The sequence below is a fragment of the Caloenas nicobarica genome, chromosome 4 (assembly GCF_036013445.1).
Source record: "Caloenas nicobarica isolate bCalNic1 chromosome 4, bCalNic1.hap1, whole genome shotgun sequence".
NCBI lineage: Eukaryota > Metazoa > Chordata > Aves > Columbiformes > Columbidae > Caloenas > Caloenas nicobarica.
In genome coordinates, this window is record NC_088248.1 from 34,785,374 (window position 1) to 34,810,265 (window position 24,892).

The following is a 24,892-nucleotide window of genomic DNA, read 5'->3' on the forward strand; positions in this document are numbered from 1 at the left end:
TTTGACCATATTTGCTTACATTAGGAATTTGTGGCCATAGTACTGAATTATAAGATTATGGATAGAAGACTCAAAGAAACATAAGACCTCTCATGACTTCGACATATTACAACTCAGTGGCCAGACTCTTGGCCTTATTCTGAAAGCATGTCCTGATGTACTGAATTGTACAGGGTGCATTTAAAACTAAACAGTCTGTAATGAATCAAGTCTAATAGTGTAGAACAAGCTATGGCATAGACTATCTTCATGGCATAAAAAGTTTTGAAGCAAAATCAGTATGTTAGTCTCCATCTAGAGTCCCTTCCTCAAACAACTTGTCTTTTTGGTTCTTTTCAGATGACTGTAGATATGCAAACTAATTTTAGGTAATAATAATCCATGCGGTTTTATTCCTGTAAAGTATACTTGTAGCAGAGTAATATCTAAACCATAACTACTTCCAAACCCGTAATTTTTAGTGAGCATTATCTTCTTGTTTATACATCTCCCTCTTCTAAATGAGACTTTAACCAAAATTTACAGTGAGCTCTCCCCACTCCGTACAACTATATATACATGCCGTAACAAAAAGTAAGTCTACTTTTTGTATCGTAGTAACAACTACAAAATATTTGATTTCTGAGCTTCAGAGAAACTTGCATTACAACATTCACAAACCAAACATATGAAATACATTTAAAACTAATTAGGAGTTTATTTACCTCATGCATGTGTATAAGAGGACTATAGTTGCAACTTTAAAAAGTTAAAAATCCAGTACATAATTTTCTTTCTTGTATTATTTGAATGCTTAATAAAAAACATTTAGTCTAATTCAGATCAGGGGCAATACTAATATCTACATATGCATTTTAAAGAGTTGAAGTGTGTGTGTGTGTGTGTTTCTACAAACTACCTGCTGAAAACAGCCTAAAAATAGACTGTGTATAGGCAAAACAATGTTCCAAAATAATTTACTGAAATATAGTTTGTCACCTAATGTCATATAATCTTTGTTTGGAGAAAGTCCTGGAATGTGTCTTTTGCTTGCAGTATAGTGCTAAAGCAAGCAAAAACCCCAGCATCTGAGAAATCATCATCTCCAAGTCTGATAACATTTTTTTAATATTCACAAAACTGTCCTAAACAAATTAGCATCTGCAATAAATCATTTCGGTGTGTTGAACATGTGAGGGAACGCGTGTCCATTATAAGCACTTGCTAAAAGTTTGTTTGACTCACTTGCAGTGGAGGTTGTCAGCAGTCTTCTGCTCAGGGCAGCAGGTTAACACCACACAGGAGTGCTGCTGGTTCCTGGATGCTAAGTTTTGAAAACGCAAAGTATTTTCCTAAATAGTATTTCTGTTCTCACCTTCATACAACTCTTCCTTACTATACAAACTACTCGTCATAGTATTTAATGAGATTTAAAGTTTATCCTGTGCTAATTTACCACCTCTCATTGTTAAAGGCCATCTGCAGTCTCATACCTATTTCCAGGGCAGAACTCTGAATTGATTCTCTGCTGTTTTCTCCTCACGCAGCTCTCACTGAGGAGCTAAAGTAGAACTCTACAGAGACCCTTCTAAAACTACTTCTTCAGTCCTTTAGTGCTTCATTGCTTTCTGCGTATACCCACTACCACCTTTTTGTACTTCAACGACAAGCTCTTGAGGTAACTTATTTTTTGTTTTGTGCTTGAATTGTGCTTGTGATTAAGGCAGTAGGGTACTTCATGACTGTAACAGTAGTAACAACGCTTTGCACTAAAATATTCTTTCATGGACATCCAAAGATACTTGAATGCATGTATGAGTAGACAGCCAAGTAAGAAGTGTTTTTCAAATGCTACTGTGAATAAATGCTTTATCTTCATTCTGTGAATATAAACTTAAATGGAAAAATGTGTAGAGCCAATAAGAGAGATGTATAAATATCATTACATACCCTATCCAACACTTAATTCTATTGGATTAATCTGATTATTTCTTCTTTATATATGCAACTGATATATTTTTGTCCATTAAATGGTATTATCTAGAACATCTTATTTTGATGAATGTTGTGTTACACCTGCAATTCCTTTCTAGAAGGGAAACCTTAATAAGAATCGTGTATCAAATACTAAGAAAGAGCAATAAAGAGAATCTCTCTTCTCGGTATTTATAATGAGATCCTAATATTTTTTTAAAGTACAGATCAAAAGTCACATTTAGTGTAGAGACCCCTGGCTCCAAAACTTAGCTGAACTTTAGCAGAAAGGGAGAACCAAAAGAATTTTACCACAGATTAACTCCTTTCACTGAAACTTTGATACTAAGCAAGTCCTGTGTACACACCTGTTGTAGGCTGAAATGTAGAAGAGCTTTTACTTCAGTAAGGAGAACAATTTGCAAAAGCACAATCTGAATTATGCTTAAAATGTGAAAGTTTCATCTAAAAGGAGGACTATCATTTTAATTGGACAATCATAAGAGCGTCAATGCACAAATGAGTCAATGCAAAAAGAGACTCCTACGATCAGACTTCAGTGAGCACATAAGTTATAGTAAAATGACTGTTTGCTCAAATCTTATTGCAAATGGAGTTAACCATGATTATAACTTCATTTGTATACACACCCAGAATTTATACATCTGTTACGTTTACGATTTACAAAAGGATTTTTTGTTGTTGTTCTGTACACAATGCTCTAGTTCTTACTTGACAGACAGTAGTTTATAAGGAACAGATAGGCAACATAAGTGCAGCTGTCCTGAACAGAAAAAAGTTTTTGTACATTCTTCTATGACAGAGGATGTGGTCAGCCGTAATTAAAGGGCATCGTGTTTGCAGACTTTTTTTTAAAAAATTACTCATTTTACTCAAAATATGTGAATACTTATAAAAAGCTTAACCAAATGGAACAACAGCAAGTGTTTTGAGTCAGGGAAAGAACTGCTCCTTAAGTTTCCTCTAGGTGTTAGAAATGGGTAGCTGTTGTTAAGAAAATGTTTACTTATCCCAGTAGGTTCACAGGAGGTTCATCAAACATTAAACACTAGGAATGACTGTTTATTACCACTGGAAAGTGTATTTGGCAAGGGCGATGAAAATGACTTCTACAGTACATGCAATTTTCATTTGATCCTTCAGTATACATGCTAAATTGCATTCCACAACAGGTTTCTGTTCATTTCGTATCACAATAAAAGGAACACACCCAACATTCCTGTACAGCAGACACTGCAAATCAGAGCTTGTTCTAGCCTTGAAGGTAGAAAGGCCTTGAACAAAACATTGCTTTGCAGGAAAGGAACCACAGCTGTGTCCTCATGTATCAGTTCTTAGTGTCATCAAACATGTTAGAGATTGACCATACTTTAAGAATTGTGAAGAAAATATTTTTTATTGTTTCTCATATTTAAATTGGCTTTATACATAACATACATGTCATAACCCAAAAAGCACGGTAGAGATTATGACTACATTGCCCTTGTAAAGATTCTTACACTGTTTGAACAAGCCAGTCTTAAAATTTGTATAGCTCTATACTGATAACCATAATGTTGTCCTGATATACTCTTAATGTTCAGTTGTGTCACTGCTACCTACATATTTTCCACTAGCTATATCTCTTAATTCCCCTCTCATGTTACCTCATTATATTTTCGTATATATTACGCACACAAGCATAATATGCGATTACACGACAACTAAAAGGCAAAATTAATTGGAAAAGTATCTTTAGTAAGAGAAATTTAAGAAAAGCTTTCTTAAAAAACTCACATTTAGGAGTAAAGCATTAAAAGCATAAATGCAAAATCGTAAGTACAGAAGTCCTGAAATAGAATAAACAGCATTACAGTGAACCAAAACCTGAACAGGAGACAATGTGATCCTGCTATGACAAAGGCAAATCTCGTTCAGATATATTCAGAACAGCACCATAAAGCTGGACCACTGAGCTGCCAGGGAAGTCTCATCTGAAATACAGTTTTCAGATTCCTTTCTAGCACTTTTAAGATATAGGCAGAAAGAAAGAGAATAGTCAGAGGAAAAAGCAAGAAGGAAAAGAAAATATGAACTATGATAAAAGATCAAGTGATACAAGTTTCTTTAATCTAGACAAGAAGACACTGACAGGAGATGTGATAATAAACATGTAGAGAATATCAGATGATCAGCTGTTCCCTAGTCCATCACCGACAGGAAAGATTTAAGTTACGTATCAGAAAAAAATTCATTCTATGTAAAGCAGTGCAACAGATGATCTGGGAATTCTGCAAAATGTTTGTCCTTGAACTTCAGGAACAACACAAATATCTAAGCAAGAATGAGCTTGGTCTCTCTAGTCCCTGCTTAGAGCAGGACAATGGCTTAGAAAAGATCCCACTGAGTTCCCTTCCAGCTTTGTCTTCTGCGGTTGCATTCCACATTATTTATCTGGTAACCTCAGTGTTTCTAGAAAACGTGTAAAATTATGCTGGGGGAAATGCTAAATTATATAAACAAATTAATTTGAAATTATTCTAAAATCTGTGCTATTGACTAGCTATGCTCCAAACTCTGCTGTATACACAACCAAACTCTAATGCACCTTTTTCCTCAGTGGTTTGTATGTTCATACGTACCTCCATTTGCACTTTTTAACCCTACAGATTTATTCTGTTAATGCTGTAATAAAAAGCAATAACTGCATGCCTGAATACTTAAATATAGAATATTTGGTAGAAAAAATACATGTGTTTTTGATGTTGCATGTCAAACCACAAGCCCTTAACTCACATGACAATATGAAAATAAATGAAACTACTCCAATTTTTGGACTTTAACTACTTTCTTATGAAGAAAAGTAGGGAGTCACAGGTTTTTAATAAAAGTTGGTTCCTTAGGAGCAGCAGTAGTTCCTTTGGCAGTATCATTTACAATTTCTTTGAAGCCTCAAAATAGTATGTAATATAACCTATTAAGAAAGTGGGTTTAGCGTCAGCTGTAAATTAGAAGTAGATCCATTTCTGCAATGCTCTAATTTTTCAGTCTCTGTGGACACTATTTAAACTGGATCCTGCAAAGATGGTTTGAAAGCAGACTACTTCATTCTATTTCTAGTAGGCTCCCATGAAATTTTGTGCTGCTTACAGCATGAACAAATCTATTAAAAAAGAATAGGTTGAATTTTAAGACACCACTACAAACAACTGTCTTAGCCTGATTCTTGGTGTTATTAAAAAAACCTAATTGAAACAGGCTAATTTTCTTTATTATAATACATGAATATATGTGTTCCTTTATACATGCAATATCTTCTCAGCCCTTTCCTTGACAGATATACAATTAGAAAAGAAAAAAAGAAGGAAATATGAAATCTGCCAAGTAATAAACCCACAGTATTAACAAATCTAGCATTTTATAGAGAAAATCTCATTCTCTTGAACACTGCTAGTAAATTAATCAACTTCCATTAATCCCAAAAGGGCTTTGGTTATAGCACCGTCGCTATCCACAAGCATGGCCGAAATTATCTGCAACCTGTCTGGTCAACTAGATCAATTATTTTGATTTATACATTTTAAAAATCTAATTAGGGCTTGCTAATATAATATGAGTAGCACACTCTAACAAAAATGATGGAAAATTCACGGTGACTTATGTTTTCAACCAGACCATTCATCTTCCTTAAAAAGTCGTAAATGAGTCTGTTCAGGCGTTGATTATGGCCCCAATCCTGCAACCAGAAGCGTCCGCACTGTCCCAGGGAGGCGAAGGGCTCTCCCGCCACATGCACCCACCTGCACTCCCTCTCACGTTACTTCTCTCTTCTTGCACATTGACCACACTGTAAAACTACAAACTCAAAATATTTATCTGCAAAAAAAAGGAACTAACACTGTACTAATCTTACGTCATTTACTGTCCAGCCTATCACATTTTAAAAAGGCAAGTATTTTTTTATTTCAAAGGCAGGATTTTAAAAGAGTTGTAAAGCCTTATGCGGAGGCATTGTTCATTCTATTTCTCACATGTACCCTTTTTATAAAAGGGTTTGTAACACTCATTTGAAAATGAATATTTACACACTGAAACATACTTTTTTTCTTGCATTTATACTTAAAATTTTTTCACCCTCAGTCTCTTATTTTCATGTTCACTGATTAAGGAATACTGGGTGTTTCTGATGATTTCATGTAGAATTTATGGAACTAATTACAGAACACAGACATCAAAACCTGTGGTTTTCTAAGCTTTAATTAATTGTGGTTTCACAGGCTGCTATTCATTGCAATCTAGGAAGTGGTTAGATGTGGAGTTTATTATCAGTTTAAGTAAAAAGCAAAAGCGTGAGGCATTAGTTCCACCTGAATTTTCCAGCCTGTAAAAACCCACGATTTTCTGTGGACTGCAGACTTTGTTTTCCTTCTGTTGAACCCAGCATTACACAGTTATTTGCTGCATTAGCCTACTAGATTGAAAGATTCTGGCTAACCACGAGGTTATCCTTTGATGGAGACAGAAAGTGTGCTTCAAAACAATATGATTAAAAATGCTCATTTGAATGCTTGACAAAGCATTGTTTCACAAATAAGCCAAACACGAAGATAAATTAAGATGATATTTAAAAGGCATTACTTACGAGCATTGATCACTGATTATCTATCTCAGTATGCTTTTTCCTGGGCTTGAGGGACAGACATTACAATCTGCAGCAGAAGAGCAGAAAAAAGCTGCGGGGATGGGGAGGAAAGCAACTTTGCAAGGAAACACTGGTCAAGAACACTCACTGAAGAGATCTATGTGGCTGCTTCTGGTGGGATTTCTTCCACCTGCCCTGCACAGTGAAGCCCCTTGAGATGATCTCTTTGTTTAAATAAGAAAAGAATCCCATTCTGAAGGTTCTGAACACCGAAAATGAAAAGAGGTACTGCATAAATTACACTGTTAAACAAGTCAGGTAAATTGACGGTGATGACTACCATGCTTTGCTGAAGAAAGAGTTAATCTAGTATTTTCTGCTTTTGTAAACAATTATACATTTAAGATACCTAATTGCCAAGAAGACAGTATTATCATGTTCTTAGCCTTCTTCCACTATTTACTGTTTATTTTGAAGCTGTTTTGCATCTTTCAGATTATCTGGGTAGTCCCACTGGACAAACATGAGGACTTGAATGAACAAATTAGGATGCGTGAGTGCAAGGCATGTGTAGAAGGGGAGGGGAGACAAATTGTCATTTCAAGTACATCACCATGAACTGAATATAATTTGACTTTATTCAGATAAGTAAAAATTCCCTTTGTAAGTTTATATTCCAGTTAAAAAGTCAGAAGAGGACATTTTGCTATTTAACAGTTAAGGTTATATTCTCTCATCAGACAATATATTAGTATTAGATATGGGTTGCCTTAACAACTATTATGTGTTGTAAAAGACAAATATGAGAAATGAGGTTGTTTTATAAGCAACTAAAAGAGTCACACCCATTTTCTTTTTTTCTCCCACAAAAAATTAAACCAATTTTTTGAGATAAAACTGATTGTGATCTCAGAATGATAACATCAATACTGTTTTTAACCCAATTACCCTCAAAGTTAAACTCTTCCAGGCAATCTTCATTGCTGAAACTGGTCCATGGTGTATCATTCACTCAACTAGGAAATTAGAGAAATAGGTAGTGACTGTAAAATAAGATTCTCCCTGGGTAGACCATTATTCTCACTGCATATAGAGAAGCAGTTATTTGCCAATTAATTTATCAATATACTAAAAAAAAAAATCTATTTAAACTTGGATAATGTGGCCATTATTTTGATGATGTGGTCATTGTTTTTCAGACTCCGATACCTAATATTTCATGTCGAAGGCAATGGGAACCATTTGTTTAAAAATCTGTATGTCATCAGTCACACAGCCTGTGTGACAAAGGAGAACTAGAATCAAAACATGCAAAGCTTTCAAAAGCCTAGAAATGGGAAAGTATAGCATTATCTATTATTCTAATTTCAATAGTGGGCTTATCACGGCATGAATAGAAATAATGAACATTAAAATTGCATGCAGTAATAAATCCAAGTTGATGCATTGTTAGAATAACTTTAGAATACAATTATTCTCATGACAAAAACCACATGAATACCATTTGTAAACAGAATGATCCAACCATGACAATTTGGCACTATAACTATTGCCAGTTACTCTCTCCCCTCAGGTAACCTGACTGTTATTTTTGCTTTCTCCGCTAAACCTCAGTACACATGGCAGAAAACAGAAAAGAGCTGCCACCCTTTTCCAGAAAAAAAATGAAAAAAAAAAGAAAAAAAAGAAAAAAAAAATCCGTAGAAGGTCCAAGTGTTGTACTGCCAGGAAGCCATTGCCTGTGACAGATGGCTATTGGAGACAGAACCTGTACATGACAGAGTCAGAGCAGGATATAAAATATCCATACTGAAAAGTTCATATTCTGTGCCCTGTGCAAGATGTGTTTCTTCCTGGTTCTCTTTGGGGATTCTCTAATTGCTTGATTAGGAGATTACTTTTTATAAATATTTAATTAAAGAGAGGACAGCATGGAGTCTTTCATAAGTAAGTATAATCTTTTACTTTATTAGAGAATTAGATTTAAAGAAAAATTAAGAATGGAAAGGTTTTTTTTTTTCTTAAAACTATGTTTTTAAAATTATTTTCCTCTGGTTTTGGATTTTTATGATGACATCACCTTAGTATTTTGCCACTCTTCCAAGTATTAACCACAAAATTTAGGCCAGCCCATCTATAAATTATCCTCTGGCATTTTGTCTTGGTTTTGTTAAAAAACAAGTTTCTCTTTTAGTGAATTTCCCTGTCAGCTAAAGCCTTCTTACTAACTGCAGTTTTCCTGAAAGCTACATTTATGTTTTGGTAGACATAGCAATGGAATGCGAGGTCATTGATAAGGATGCACATCTCGCGAGAGCAGTGAACTGAAACAGGTGACCAAAAAACTGACCAACTAAATATTCCATCCCATTCATGTCATACTTCATATAAAAGTGGGGGATCACGAGGATCTCGCCCCTTTTCCTTATGGCCGGCATTAGGAGAGGACCTTGCGAGTTGTCCCTGCGAACTGAGGCCTAGTGACAGACTGAATCCAGCTCCGGTTGGCTGCAGAGTCCAGTCCAGGACTTCGGGTGCCGGCCCTACATCTGCCGGAGCAGTTGCCGGGACCTTCAAGATTGGTTTTGTAAATTTTGTATTATTTTCCTCTATCTTTACTAGTAGCATTAGTAAAACATTTTTAATTTTTCCAACTCACTTCTCTCTGTCCTTCTTTCCCTCCCAATCGCCTGTCCTTAGTGGGAAGCGGGGAGACGGAGGGGCTGAAGGGGGAAGGCAGGGGAGAGGAGGTTAACAATACATCTGCCACGGTTTATTGTCACCCCGCAATCAAACCACGACACATTTTCATATAGCACTGGCTTTGTAAATCATAGCTTTATATGCCTTGCTTAATAAGGATCCTTAGACTCGCATAACTACTATTCAAATTATCATTATCTACTTTTATTAAACAGCCTGCAGACAAAAGTTTGTTCTGTTTGCACTTGGGCAGATTTGTTTTATTGGTTTTCCAAATTCACCTATACTTTGTAAGCAATTTCAGATACTGAAATATCAAACCTCATAATGGAAAGTTTTTGATTTTTTTTTCGTCTTTAACAGCACTGCAAGTCTCTTTTCCAATTTGATGAAGCACCCTCTCAACATAGTTTTAAAAAATATTAGATGCACTAGTAAGAGATACATAGGTCATAGAAAAGGAGGCAATAAATGGCAAAATACAAGAGGTGCCCACTTAACCAATGGACAGCAACCCCAGTCTCGGAAAATAATAATGAAAGTTCTTGTAAGTGTACCTGTTATCTAAATGAAAAATGGCAAAACCCTCTCACTATTTATTAGCACTGTTACATGCAAACATTAGGTGTTAATTTATCTTCTTCCGTTTAGTCTTAGTTCTAAGAAAATGTATAAATAAATCTTTAACTACATAGACTTGTGTGCTAGTAGCTCTAAAAAGTAACAGCTGATTTTACTTTGCCCTTCTTGTGTCACGACATCACATCAAGGGTGATCTCGGGCTTTAAATTAAGTAGGAATATAGCGCTGCTTTGCAGGATATAACCAGAACAGTTTGGTTTGCTACAGCAAAGCAGAAGACAGCTGCCCAAAGACCTGCACTTGAGCTTCGCCTCTGTACAGTGGGCTTTGCACAAGGTTCAGGTTCACCCATCTCTCATATTTGCAAAATATTGGGCATTCCATCCAATCACCTCTAGCACATCAAAGATGTGCAGGTTTGGTCCTTAAGTTCTAATATTTTTAGATATGTCTTGTTACCGAAGTAGTAAATTAGTTCCAAATTTCATATTGTCTTTCATCCATGTAAATACCTAGCTGTAAAAATAACTCATTTTTTTAATGACTATTTGGAATGTAATTGAAAAAACCCTCTGATAATTCATCATTAGTCTTTGTACTGTTGACCTGACCATCTATCTTTGATTTTTGGTGAAAAGCTGGGCTGTACCCTGAAGTGTTTTATACCAGCAAACAGTTTCAAAATGCTCTTATGAACCTTAATTCTACATTTATGTTGGATCAAAAGATGTATTCCTGTTTAGGCACCTAATCACAAGGTTTTTTCCTACATGAAAGGTGCCTATGGTTTCTTAAGCAGAAAGGCAATTAAAAAAAGTAAATAGAGTATTTAAAGTTATATATATTGACAGAGCACAAACAAGAAGAAATCAATTACAGAATTTACTTTGACTAAAAGACAAGAGTTCCAAGCCAAAGAGGCATTACACAGATGACTCAAGAACAGGAAGTATTTTATTATTAACTTTTGATTACCCAGAACACCTCACATTGAAAAGCCTGAAGACAAATACGCACACACAAGTCAGAAGAGTTCAGAAGATCAGAGTGATTTTCAGAAGATAAGCAAGGGCAAACCTATTAACAGCTTACATATTAAAAGCCTATATCTATGTGGATAACTGTTCTGCCATTTAGCAAGCTAAAAATGAGTTCCCCCAAGGAATACTTGCGCAACTGAAAGGGAAGGGCTATTAAGAGCCACCGACTTCACAATGTCTGTAGGATTATGTGCAAAATTTCTTCCAAAGGCTGTGCCATCTGCTTTCACATCTCCACTTTTCACATGCCTTTGAACCTAGTCTTGCATGCACTAAATCACTCCCTTCAATTTGAAGCCAGGCATTTTATTTCTCCTCATAAACGATTCTTATTATTTATCTTCCTACAATTTATTATCTAGCTCAAAAGTAGAGTGAAATGAACACTCAAGGATCCTGAGCATTCTGCCTTCGGAAATGTCTTTTGCCAAACAAATTGCCCTACATTTTCACATGCAAGATTTTGTTTATTTTATTTTGTTTTCCAAACAATTACAGTTCTTCAACAACATTCACTAGTTCTCAGGAGCAAACATGGAAGTAACCCTCCTGAATTCCTTCTCCACCACCCTGGTCAGAGATAATTGAAAGAACAGATGCAACAGCTTTGTCATTATCTAGACTTTCCCACGAAAAGAAAAGCAAAACCTTTTCAACAAAAATCCTGGCTTTCATCATCATCATTAAAAAAGTTTTGAGGACTTATGAGAAGCCAACAAATGACAGCTCATAATCCTCATCTGTAACACAAGAGGCCAGGTACTGCAAAGACAAGACAGGTGCAAATTTTGGTATTCCCAATGTGCTTATTATCCATCCCTTTTTAGAAACAAAAGGATTTCTCTTAACACCACTACCAATACCCCACATTAATCTTTCCACAAGTAATCGCTTACCCTGAAGCTACTATACAGTGTTATTACCCTGTCAAGAATTTTCCTTCTGAATTTAAAGAGGTTCTTCCACCAGGCTGTGGAGTCAGAATGTGTAGTCATCTACAGAAGCTGGTCCACAGTTGATTTGATCTCAGATGTCTAGAGCCGCACTCATCGTTCTGTTTTTTCTACGTAATTCTGCTGTTCCTAAGAGCCTTTCAGATCTGGACCATATGTCAAAAAATAGAGAAGTTTCACTGAGTAACTCTGTTCTGTCCCAAATTCCTCCCTTTTGTTTCTGTTTTCATCCTTTCCTGCCAGGATTATGGTAAGAAAACTTCGCACAGCACACACCACTCTTTAGCTACTGCCTGTTTTGTTGGGGTGAGGCAATGGACATGACTAAGGTGTTAATAATGGATATGGACATGACATGAACGCAGCTAAAACAGCAGAACTGAAAATTACGGTGCTGCCTGAAACCTAGTATCAAATGTACATTTGCTTACCTTTTTTTCCACTAGCAAGCGTGTCAGACACAATGTCTTAGTATTTGAAAGCACAAAAAATCTAGGACTCTGCCAGTTATACAGGGGATTACTTTGAGAATAGGACAGAGTCACTTTGCTTTGGAATTTGTAGAGAAGCCATCAGCATGCTTTCTCAAAAAGCTGTGAATATCATGTTGATTCTGGAAACGGGATAGTCAACTAGACAATTATGTAATACTTAAGATGTAAAAAATAAAGACAAGTGTAGCCAAAAAACAAAGAAACAAACAAACCAACTGAAAAACAGCAGAGCTAAAGGGACCTGGGAGAACAGGAAGGTTGTGTTGGGAGTTTTTTGTTTGTTTTGTTGTTTGTTTGTTTGTGGTTTTGTTTGCTTGGTTTGGTTTGGTCTGGGAGGGTGCTTTTTGGTGGGGTTTTTTGTTTGGTTGGTTGGGTTTTTTGTTTGTTTGTTTTTTTAAACCAAACATATTAAATGAAAAGTAGCTTATGTAACATTTAGTAAAGGACTAAATTTAAAAAAAAAATTAAAAAATCACACAACAACTAATAGATCACGCTCTTTAGAATAGATCTGATCAGTAAGATTGAACAAATAAATTTGAACCATGACTACGGAATAGTTTTAAAAGACTAAAGGAACTCTTGGACATCATTGTGGAATATTTAAGTTGAAGTAGCATCCAACAGCTCCAATTACTTGGGATCAGTTGAGTTTACAGTTTAAGAGTGACATATTTTTGTATACATACATATCCCTGTCAAGTAAAGGAATTGTTTGTAGTTTCTTTTCTATGGTGTATCTACACAATCTGATTTTAGCAAAGGATGTTGTGAGAGCATGAAGTTTACCCTGGGTTCAAGGAGCACACAGACAATTATTTGCAAGGAATGTCTGCTACAGATTACTAACTAGACAAAGCACACAGGCTCAAGGAATCCCCCTCTTCTGCAGAAAATAGCTGGTAAGTGGGAAGTACAGGAGGGGTGAAGAATCACACCTGCTTGACCTCCTCCTAGGGCTCCCTGCCAGCGGCTCGTGACCACCACTGCAGGCTCCTGGGCTGGACAATCTTTGGTTTGATTCAAGGCAGCCTGACATTTGGGAAACTGGGAAGTCACTTGGAAAGGCTTCAAACTTGACATTACTGCAAACTCTGTTGAATAATAAATTTTCAAATTCACATGCCACTATACATAACATGTATGAAATGCTTTAATGTATTACTACTGACTGAATACAGAATAACCAGATCCTTCTGCTCCTCATTCATTTGTAAAGAACTGTTTTAGAAGTGAAATTTTGAGAAGGAAGAGAGAATCTCTTTGAAGATCAGTTAAAGGAAAATTGGAGCAAATAGAGAATAACATATTTTAGATTAATATTTATGGTTGCTACAGAGTGGCAGCAGTATTCTTTTGTTAAATTCTTCTGTGTAATTGCTCTGATCAGACCTAATCCAGTCCTCCTTGAGTGAACTTAATGAAAAAAATCGAACAATCCAAATACTGCTTGAAAAAGCATTTATCAGTTAGTATAATGGTAGCCATTTCATTAAGTAAAAACCACACAATCTGAAATGTTCTTCAAACTCTTATGTCAAAACACAAGGATAGACATTTACCTAGTTTTAAATCTTGAGTTTCAACATTTAACTTTTTTTTGCTGTAAGAATACACTCTCATAATGAGGACTCCCAGAATATACAGTCAGGGCTGCTATATTAAAATGTAATTGTTGAAAGTTATTTTCATTAGTAAAGTGTTCCCTGCTTATTATCAGGTGTCAACTTCAATGTCTATTAAGTCAAGTTGAACTACGAAAGTAACACCAGAGGTAACAGCTGTGATAATCCACAAGGCTGCTAATCCACCCCAGTCCACTTTTGCTATGTACCATGTGTCCTCTTCCTTGCATCATTAATGCAGACTGGATTGTCCACATTACTGTCTTTCCTGGATTTGTACACAGCTTTGGTGTTTTGTTTTTTATTATTTTTTTGTTTGGGGTTTTTTCGTTTGTTATGGGTTTTGTTGTTTTACTTTTCTGAACAGTTGGCAACAGATAGTTCTTTTGGATTGTTCCTAAACAGAATAAAAGTTATTTAAGATCCCACATATACCAGCCAAACCACTCCCAGAGTCATGACATTCCAGGAGACTTTTTAAATTGTTCAAGAGAAGACAAACCCACTTCTTTTCCTGTCTTTAACTTCTCGTGTAGACTTCTTGAAAACAACAGAGCACACAACATTAAATCTCATATACACAAGATTTGTTGCAGAACATCACAATAAAGTAAATGATACACCATGCAAAAGTAATACTCATCTTCGAACTAGATAAATATGCATACATAAACTTCTGATAAGCATTCTATGAGACGCTCTAATAAAGTTTCCAGATAATAACAGAGTCCCTGACAATATAAATATTTATTACTAAATGGAAACCTAATAAAAACCTTTAGTAACTTAGAGAAATCAAAGAAAAGAGATTGTCTCAAGTATCTGAAATGTTTTTCTGATATGTTTTCTACACTTTTTCACCTTTTAGGGCATTTGAAGAAGTTACATATTGTTTGCACTGAATCATCCTACCATAAGCTTTTATGTGGGAGGAAAGAGTTAATATATAATTTGGCAAAAGGAGCCAAAAGGGCTGCCTGCTTTTTCTGGACAGTTGCAGTACGCTATCTCCTGTTTATGGCAATAATTTCTGCTTGAAACAGGTTGCCAGAGGATCTAACTTGTACCTAATGTTATTGACAACTCAAGGAGAGCAGTTTTCACAGGCTCTTCTCCACCTCGCTTGTTTTGATTTCCCCTCAGTACTTTCAAAAATACAACTTTAAGACTTATGTGAATGCTTTATAACCAGAATCAGTTACACTATTTGTTGAACGCTCCCAAAATTTTCAGCAAGAAATTCTACTGAAGTTGTCGAATAGTAAAAAACAAAGCATGACATTTGGGGTATGATAACATAATTGCATTTAATTTTAAAATTATTGTTAGTTACTTAGAAATAAGAGAACCAGCTGATTTTTAAATATGTTTTGCCACAGTGAAACTGGGTGGGATATACAGTAAACTCCCCAAATCAATGAATTTAAATCTTCGTCAAATATAGAATGAATTTTTCGAAAAGTCTGTCCAAGAAAATAAAATTACTTTGTCCCACCATTAGTCATTGAAACAATTTCTGATTCTTTTCAGCCTGATTCACTGTAAAGCTAACGTCACAGAAAAGTGCAAAAGAAATGGTATACACTACGTATACAACATGAGAAACTACATTCAAGTTTTGGCCAGGGGGAAAGGAACCCAGTCCTTCAGAGTACAAAACTTGCTATCTTCTAAGTATATTCATTCATTTTAAGAACTAAATGACAACCAATTTCATTCAGAATGTCTCTCTTCCTTTTAGAGTCTCAAACAATCCACACTGGCATCTCAGGTTGTGCAGATTCAGGACATGCTACTGTGGATTTCTGGGCAGGCCCATGTTTTTGTTAGAACAACTTTACTAGATTCATTTCTAACCCCATCTCTCCGAGAATCTGCTTCACATACACAGATTTTTTTTTTTTTTTATGATGTCAATGTGACAGAATGAGATGTGGTCACAGGAAAACAAGATGTTCTGATTTTATCAGGAAATATCCTTCAGAGGTTCTTTCTGCTTCAAAGGGTTTTCTGCCTCTCTCATAGTTCCATGGATAATAGCCATGCTCGGTTTTGTACTTTTTGTCTTTTTTTTTTTTATTAACCTGAAGCATGTCACTTCTACCTATGTGTTTTGGGGTGATCTTTACTGTCTCATTTAGGAGATTTAAAAGGAATTTTTCTTTAGACCTCAAGCACAAATTCAATACAAAACAAATTTCCAATGAAAGAATTAGTCCTAAATCTCTCTGATTTATTATACAATGAATTTTTGCAACACAAAAAAACCTGAATCATTGAATTTGCAAGCTGGAGCATCTTCAGGAGTTTGTTGATTTATCTGGGCTTTTCACTAAACCTAATCAGTGGAAACTCTGAACACAGAAGTTTTGTTTAAGAGTCCTCCCCATCATATGAAAATTTTCACAGTATTTTTTCACATCATGTAGCATTGCAAAGTGCTAAATAACACTCGCACACTCTCCTGCTGCTTCATATCACCTTGGCTTAAACAACCCTGAAATCATGTTATTTCCAAAATCTTTTGATTACTTCAAGAGAGAGTATAGAAAAACATTGTTTAGGAGATCAACAATGTCTTGTTTGATGTTTCTGGATGGATTTTCAGTTACTGCAGCCAAAATTAAGCCTCTCTTGGGCTTTGGTACCAACATGTGAGATACACACCTGCTACCTGTGATACCTGTGGACTTCTGAAAGGAAGGGAATGCTAGGTACGAGCCTTCCTTTCTCCGTTCTATTAGGATGCACTTTTTCTATTAGTATTTAAATTTTACTTGCCTTTCTAATTAAACAAGCTTAATTACAATGCTTCCACAAACAAAAATAATATGTTCAACCCTAAAAGAGCAAAGCTTAGACAATTTGAATGAAACGAAGAAACAATTATTAGATAGCCCTATAAAGATTATCTGCACAATATTGAAGTTAATTTTCATTACTGTTAATAGCAAGAGCACTAGTAACAGCAACTCTGCATCAACAGATGAAAAAAAAATCCTCTCTTGGACTGAAATCCAGATTGCCCTACAGGTACTGCACCAAAATCATAAACCACCTGCCAAGTCACTTTTAAACCAGGTCAGTCTTTAAGTAGCTTCTTGGATTTTCCTCTTCATTTTCTCTTGCAAAGAAGGAGATTAAGTCTGTTCTTTACAAACATCTTCGGCATGATCTTTGATAACAAATGACATGCTACCATATGCCAAAAAAGAAGAGGAATACGGTCACTCCCAGCTTCAACTTTAACTGGAGCAGCTTTGTTCTAAGTGCCCTGAATAATTAATAACTACTTTGGCAATCAGTCATGCATTCCTTAATGGCACCTCTGGCATCAAGTATCCCATTCACCCGCTCCCCAAGTAACAATGGACTTTATTACATCAAGTTTTCTCTGCCAAACTTGTAACTGACATAATTTAAACTAAACAGTCACTAGGAAGACTGAAGCCCAAACATATATTATAAGAGTTTATAAGGTTTCCCTCAATTGCGTGTGGCTACTATATGGATTAGAGCTGTCACTGGGGGCAAGTGAGAAGAAGGGGAAAAGAAATGAAATATGAATTGGTTTTGCAATAAAGTTCTGGAGGGTTTAGGTGGTATAGTGCTGCCAAAAACATGACTTTTAATAAATGCATAGCTCAACAGTCAAAATGCAGAACAACCACTAAGCAACCCTTAGTGAATAAAGCAGCTCACCAGTGAGCACAGACCAAGTGACAAGGCAGAGCATGAAGAGAGTGACTAAGAGTAACAGCTGTGCTGAAAGTAGCGTAATACTTTTGAAATAACACAAACTACATTTTCTTAGGAAGAATAAGCTTTTTCACCACTTCCTTCCACTTTACAGTATTTCAGACAAAATTAACTTGTGACTACAGAACAGAGGAAAGAAAAGTAGAGCTAGACAAGAATTACGGAAAGTTCTAGATGCACCCAGAGTACACAATTATAAATGGAAGAAATTCAAACAATTAAATGTAATTAGCTAGAACTTGAAGAAAAGCTTCATGTTTTTCTCAGGGAGCATTCTACTTGTATGCAGTACATGCTCTGCTTTTATGCAGTGCCTTACAATCCCACAGTAAACCTTTCTAGAAATGATGTTGCGTCTATTGACATTGGAACTGCCACGAGTCCTTTTGGGTGACTAAATCTTATAAGTAATCAGATCAATAGCCATTCTCCCCCTGCTTATTCATCATGTGAAAGTTGGTTTGAAATATAATATACAAAGTAAAAATATATGTATACGATAAATTACAGCAGATTTAAACAAAGCCATTTCTCTTGCTCTTTAAAAGACCTGAAAATGTGTCCAGTGCCCCTCTCTGTGTGTGGCCTCCAGATACAGAAACAAGCTTGCACTGTTTTATTTCAGTTTTACTTCATTTCTCCCCAAACAATCTCTCATTGCTAGTCTACCAGGCATCTCCCCCGCCCCCTCTTGTCAAAAAATGAGGAAAAAAAAAATTAACTGTTTAGGACCAATTTATTGAAGTGAATCATTAAATGAATCAGTTATGGTTTTGCAAGAATTATTTAAAATTTACACTCATTCCTATAGCTGGCGTCTTTTTCGCAGAGACATGGGAGGTGCGGGGCGGGGGGGTAGGAATGTTGGATGAGATGGCATTACACTTTTAAAGAAAAACACTTTCCTTTTTTTTGCATCATTTTTCAATTGCTTTATGTACAAGAAGCAGGTCTAATCCTGAAACTCAGCACTACAGATTTCATTTACAATCTGCAGTCTGAAATGCAAAATTGTATTTTGCATGGCTTATTAGGGTAGAATTTTTGATGAAAACGATCACAGCCCTTTTAAAGAAAGATTTGGAAACTAATCCTCACAAAGAGATAGGCAGTTGTCATACTGCACATTTTGGGTCTAGTTCTGCATTGCTATGACACGTTACAGATGTGAGACATAACATGCTTGGTTTCTAAAACAGTTTGTATGTATATTTCTTATGCTATATGAGCTTTGTTAATGGAGAAAAACAGAGAACTAAAAATGTATCCTATGATGTCAGCTGTTTTTCTCTATTGAATAAGTGATATAAATATTTTGAAGATTAAAAAATTGTTTTGCAAGTGTTGATAATTTAAATGTTATAACCAGTTTTCCCTATCAAATGTCAAGGAATAAACTCAGACCATTTGTATAGCATGGCATAAAGATAATTATACATGAACCCTGGTATTTTTAGGTGCTTTTTTAATCCATTCCACAGAAACTGGATTATACACAAATCAGATAGATATGTAGCAGGTAGGATGTAATACTAGAGCTGTAACAACAAAATTTGACATCAGCCCACAAATACATCTACTTAGGGATTTTCTTTTACAATTTTCTAAAGGTAAACATACTTCTTGCATTTTGCTCTTGGGTGTATGAAAGTTTAAACCTGGCCATATTTTAAGTTGTTTCGGAGACTGACATTTTATTTAATTTTAAAATTCATGATTATCAGGTGATACTATTCTACTAACAAAAGGGTCTAACCCACAAAAGTCAAATATGCAGATCAAACCTTTACCACTTTAGGAATAGTTCTTAGCTAGGCCTAAATATTTAAAATACTTACATGAAAAGAACATACACATATATATAATGTTCACACAGACGCTACTATGCTTCACTGACATCATCATCAGTATGCTAAATATAGTACATGGAAGATTATGTGTTGTTGAAAAGATAAGTGGAATTGTTCTTTCCTTCTTCTCAGTAATTGAAGTTTTGCAAATGGGGAGAAGAGGCAAAAATGGCAACAGCAATAAGTGAGCCAAATGCATTTAGAGTGAAGCGCATGTCAGTGGAGTTACAACATGGATTCTTTTGATCAATTTTTTATTGAGCTTGCAGATATTTTCTGCCAACCAAATACCACAAACCACAAGACTACTTAGGAGATTCACAAAGTAAATTATGAGGAACGTAACAAAAATACTCCTTAATCTCTTAAAATATGGAATACCTATTCTAAAACAAGTCAACTCCTGTTCTGTTCCACTCTAATGTTTCAGAACATTATCTCATCCTTAAAAATCTATAAAAATTGTTTTGCTACCACAGATCTTTCTTTTGGTGAAAAAAGATAACATAAATCTGCTGAGAGTGAAAAGAGTCACATTTCAGACAATAACTGTTGTTTAACACCTGCCATATACAAGAGTTAAGCAACATTTAAGAAAAATCTAAAGTATAGCTTCCAGAAAAAATGCAGCAGAAAATGAGTATTATGCATTGTCTGCTTTGTCACTATAATAAAAAAATCCAGAACCATAAGAACTTTACTGGTTTTGAACCACGTATAATCATTTCACTGTGTGTGTCCAATAGCAACTGATTAATAAAGGCATTAAGTTCTTCAGTCTTCTTTGAAACAACCCAGTGCTCTTTAAATGTCACACAGATGATTCTTATGCTGATTTCTCTTCTCAAAGCTAGATTTTTTTTTTTTTTTCACAGTGCTGTATCAGGAATGCAAACATTTTATTAAAGTTTCCAAACAAACAACCGAGCCCACAACTTCCCGGTTCAAAGCCATCCAAGAAGAACCACAAGAACACTCAGTTAGCTAAAAAACAGAAACAAAACGTACAATTCTGGAAGACAGATTGCTCATTATTTCGATTATTAAGAAATAATCACTAATTAATCCTAAGCTATTAAAACATTCTTTTGAGCTACCACATCAAAGACTTTGTTTTCCTGAAACGTTCCCATCTGAAACATGTTACTTACTGGCATAAGAAGTGTATAATGGATGCAGAATCCAGGTTCAGAAGGAAAATATTCATCAGACACAAATCTTATTCTGATCTGGTTTCCTTTGGAGATCTGTCTGCTTGGCACACTACTGGAACCACACCAGCGCCCTAAAACAGTGCCATCACTAGGCTCTTCAACTTCTACAAAGTCATACCTGAACAGAAAAGAAAATCAAATGTTTATTACTGATAAAATTTCTATAAGCTTCCTGCTTTAATCAATAAACTGGCTCTGCAGTTTGCATTTTTTTTTTTAATGCCAAAAGTATGCTACCACAGCCAGCTATTTTAAAGTGAGCTTCCAAGTTGCTACTTGCTTAAATACATAACAAAATCATGCAGTGAGGTTAAAAAAATAAAAGCAGAGTTAGCATTTTGAAAAGACCCATGATTATGGTTTAGTTTGCTCCTTTTATGGAAAGCAATTACAACATGTGGGACAGGGCAGAATACAGTCAGAGCAAAAAGCCTGAAGTTGCCCAGGTGTGGCGCAGTAACTCGTCCTGTGATACCCACTGCATGTAACACTAGTGAAAGGTCAGGGGCTTTTTGGTACAGAAAACTTGCCCTCTTGTGATACCAGTGGTGAATGAGGCTCCTGAGGCGAATGTGGCTTACGGAAACTTGGAAGCACATTTTCAGTTCATGCAAATCCCAATGAGACATCCATTGAGAAGCGACCTAGATGTACCGCGTGTTAGAAAGAACCTGGTACTTCGGTAATAGTGACAAGAGAGAGGTGGGTTGGGAGCCTTGAGAGAATGAAACATATTAAGTTTGATTTATGTTCACTGGCTTTTAACATGTGGTCTGGGCATCCCTGGAGATATGTGAACTGCTTAAAATAGGTCAATGAAAGGAAACTAAGAAATGCCTGTCAATTGTCATCAATAAGCTTCAATACGCCACACAAAGGTCCTCGCTTCCACCGAAAACGTTTAAGGGGTTCCCAAGTCATAAAAACATTCAAAGCCACTGCTCTAGAAGGTACATCTGTTTTCAGCACTTTAACCTGTTTCATGTCAGCTCCCCAGCTACCCCCTGAGAGAATAAACATGAAGACTTTCAGCTGGGCTTCCCTCGCTGCAGCCTGAAGCCCCCGAGCCCCCGGGGCAGCGGATCAAGCACGGCAAGCGCTGGGAAGTTCACGGCTGTGGCTTCCCGCGCCAGCCTTTCACTCTTGAGGCACAACTCGTACTCTAAGCACAGACATAATGCACCTCAGAGAAAGCCTCAGCATTGCTGATACTTTTGTGCTCTCCTACGTGTGTAGTCATATACTAAATATGTCTCGCGTAAATCTAAATTGGTAGATAGCATTGAAAGATTTTCAAGGGTACAATCCTACCTCTGATGGTAGCAGACACTCATATTTTTTTAAATAATGCATACTTTGTCTACCAAATATGCCAAGCAATATCTAATGTGAGAATTATTACCTCATAAACATTTTCTACTAAGGCTTTTTCTTGATTTTTTTTATCAGTAAAGCTAATCTTTATAATGAGTCCCAGCTCCCTAGTTAGACAGCAGGCAATAAATTCTTGTGTTGCATGTTTGTGCAAGACTGACTTGCACATTCATTATCTGCATTTAAAGGACCAGTATTTTTTCCACTTAATTAAAAATGAATGCAATGAATATGCTCATTAACTGTCTTCAAAATCCATTACTGCCATGTACCACAGTTTTATATCTTTGTTGAACTTACGATACTAATTACTTTATCACCATTTTTTTGCCCCCAAACACTAACTAATTCCTTTAAATGATCCATCAGTGTTTTTACTTTATGATCAAATATACAACTTATTACAAAGACATTGAGTACATTAATTGTACTAAGACTTCAGGGCTCAACACACTTACCAAATTGATTTTGAGCACTGACTTTTAAGATCGACTTATGAAGTTTCTAAAGATAACCTTTTACTTTTTTCTTAGTTAAGAATACGAAATGATTATCTATTTTCCTGATTTGTAAGGAGTGAATAAGTTAATCATTATGTTTATTGACTTAAGCTTAAGAGGTCTTGGGGTCAGGCATAGTATAGGTGTTAGCGCTTCTACACAATTTAGAGAGTACTTTCTGTCGCACTCTTTGATCTCCTGGCACCACTGAAGTAAAAGGGAAACTCAAATTTCACAGTTTAAATCTCAGACCCTTAAAATAAGTGCTAATTAATTCCACTAGTTGACAGCTAAATTAGAGGGGAAAATTATTCTAAAAAACCCCAATAAAATTCAGCTTTCTGATATACATGACAGATCCAGATAATTCTGTTTGTTGGGGTGTTTCTTCTATATTCAATTGTTTTCTCAGTGATCTTTTTATGTGGTATTTCTAAACAAGCTGTCATCTCTAATTAAAAAAAAAAAAAAAAATCTGATTTTTCTGTTTGTTATCAGTGTTACCTTGACTGAGAGGTTTCTCAATCATCCTTTCCACACCGTAATACCATTCTGATCATCAGAAATCCACTTGTTTCCAAGTTATCAATCTGGAAACACTCTAATCATTATATAGCACTCATTTGTACTGCACTGAAGTGTGAGCAATTACCAATATTACTATTTAAGGGATTTACTAAAACCTATTTTACAAGCCAATCGAACATAACTTTCTCATACCAACATGGTGCAGTACACATGGCACAGTTTATAGTGATTACTCCTTTCCTGCAATGTCTCCCTCAGGACCTATAGAGGATTTCTGTTCTCTCATGTTCAACAAACAAGTCTGGTGCTATAGACAAAAATTTTTCTTTTCAAAAGCAATAATGAGCTATGAGTATTGGTGTCTTACTGCTGAACACAGATGTAGGTGTAGCTCCCTGCACAATATAGACATTTCACCATCAGCAAGGGGAATCTTTAGAAATCCTATCTACATCAACAGAAAAAGGTCCCTCACATGTTTTTTTATGACATAATGACATTTTTAGCCAGAAACTTTATTCCTATCAGTTATCTAGGCTGAATGGCCTGCAAGAGCCTGCCAAAAGAATCTTCTGTGCAACTAAAATTCTTTGCATTGCACATCTGGACTGAAGTCTGAATTTGCTGTGAAAAGTAACAAAACAGAGCGTTTCAGATACTTCAGCATTTGCAAGATTGTGCTACATAATTCTGCAGCTTCATGTCACAGGGCTAAAGAGCAGTAGGGACAATAATATAGCCATCCAAAATCATTTCTCCATCAAGAGAAGCTTATACTTGAAATGCAGGAAAACTAGGATAAATAACCAAGAACTGAGAAGCCATTTTCCATCTGCAAAGGAGTAAAAGATGTTAAAATGCATGTTGAACCAAAAAAATTTTTTTTCCTTTTTGTGAAGTGTGCAAAGTAGAATACTCAACCATCTTTGACAATGACTAAAGAAATGCTCTGGTGCTGCATCTAAGTTCAATGCATTATTCAAATATTACGAAGTAAAATGATGACAAAGTCTCCAGTCTCTATTCCTGGGCTGAAAGATGATTTTGCTTTTAGTCATGATGCCCAAAATATCTTCCCTTAGAACATGTATTCCTCTTCCCTATGGCCTAGGTGCCTGAGAACATGGTTTCAACTGACAACCTGAACAAAGACAACTTATTGGAAAAGAGCAAGGAAGCAATCTAAGTGACTTTAAACTTCGATGCCTTTCCAACCAGGAAATGTATTTTCCAAGGGAATAGGTTTTCTTCTCCTTTCTGTGGTTTACACTGTCATTTGCTAAACATATTCTGACAGGCTGTTTACCTTGGCTTGCAGTTTTGTGACCTTTTTGTGGCTTCCTTCTGGAATTCCACAAATATATCAATGAATGGGAGAAGCAGAAATCCACGAGGTAAAACACTTTATCATGTCAGTGATATTGGACCTTTCCATCTTTATATAGACGTGTGCTAGACAAAAAAATCTAGTACACTCATTAAAACAGCTCGTGAGAAGCAAAATATATTTTTCCTTCCCCCTTCGAAAATAATCTCTTTTTTTTAATGAATAAATACGAAGCTGATGACAGTCCCTGTCTCTTTTTTGACAGTGTCCTGTGGAACACTATAATAATTATTTTCCAGCTTGTTTAAAAGCACATGGAATTCCAAGGTTTTCCTGGTGCTTTCCTGT

General features: G+C 35.8%; 1 protein-coding gene across 1 annotated transcript in view; it reads right to left on the reverse strand.

Moving 5' to 3' along the window:
* Nucleotides 1-24,892, reverse strand: part of PDGFC (platelet derived growth factor C) — a 132,288-nt gene that overhangs the window by 16,817 nt on the left and 90,579 nt on the right. The window contains exon 3 of the mRNA XM_065634071.1: nucleotides 20,753-20,933. Coding sequence (XP_065490143.1) covers nucleotides 20,753-20,933 — 181 coding nt within the window. The remainder of the gene's footprint in view (nucleotides 1-20,752; nucleotides 20,934-24,892) is intronic.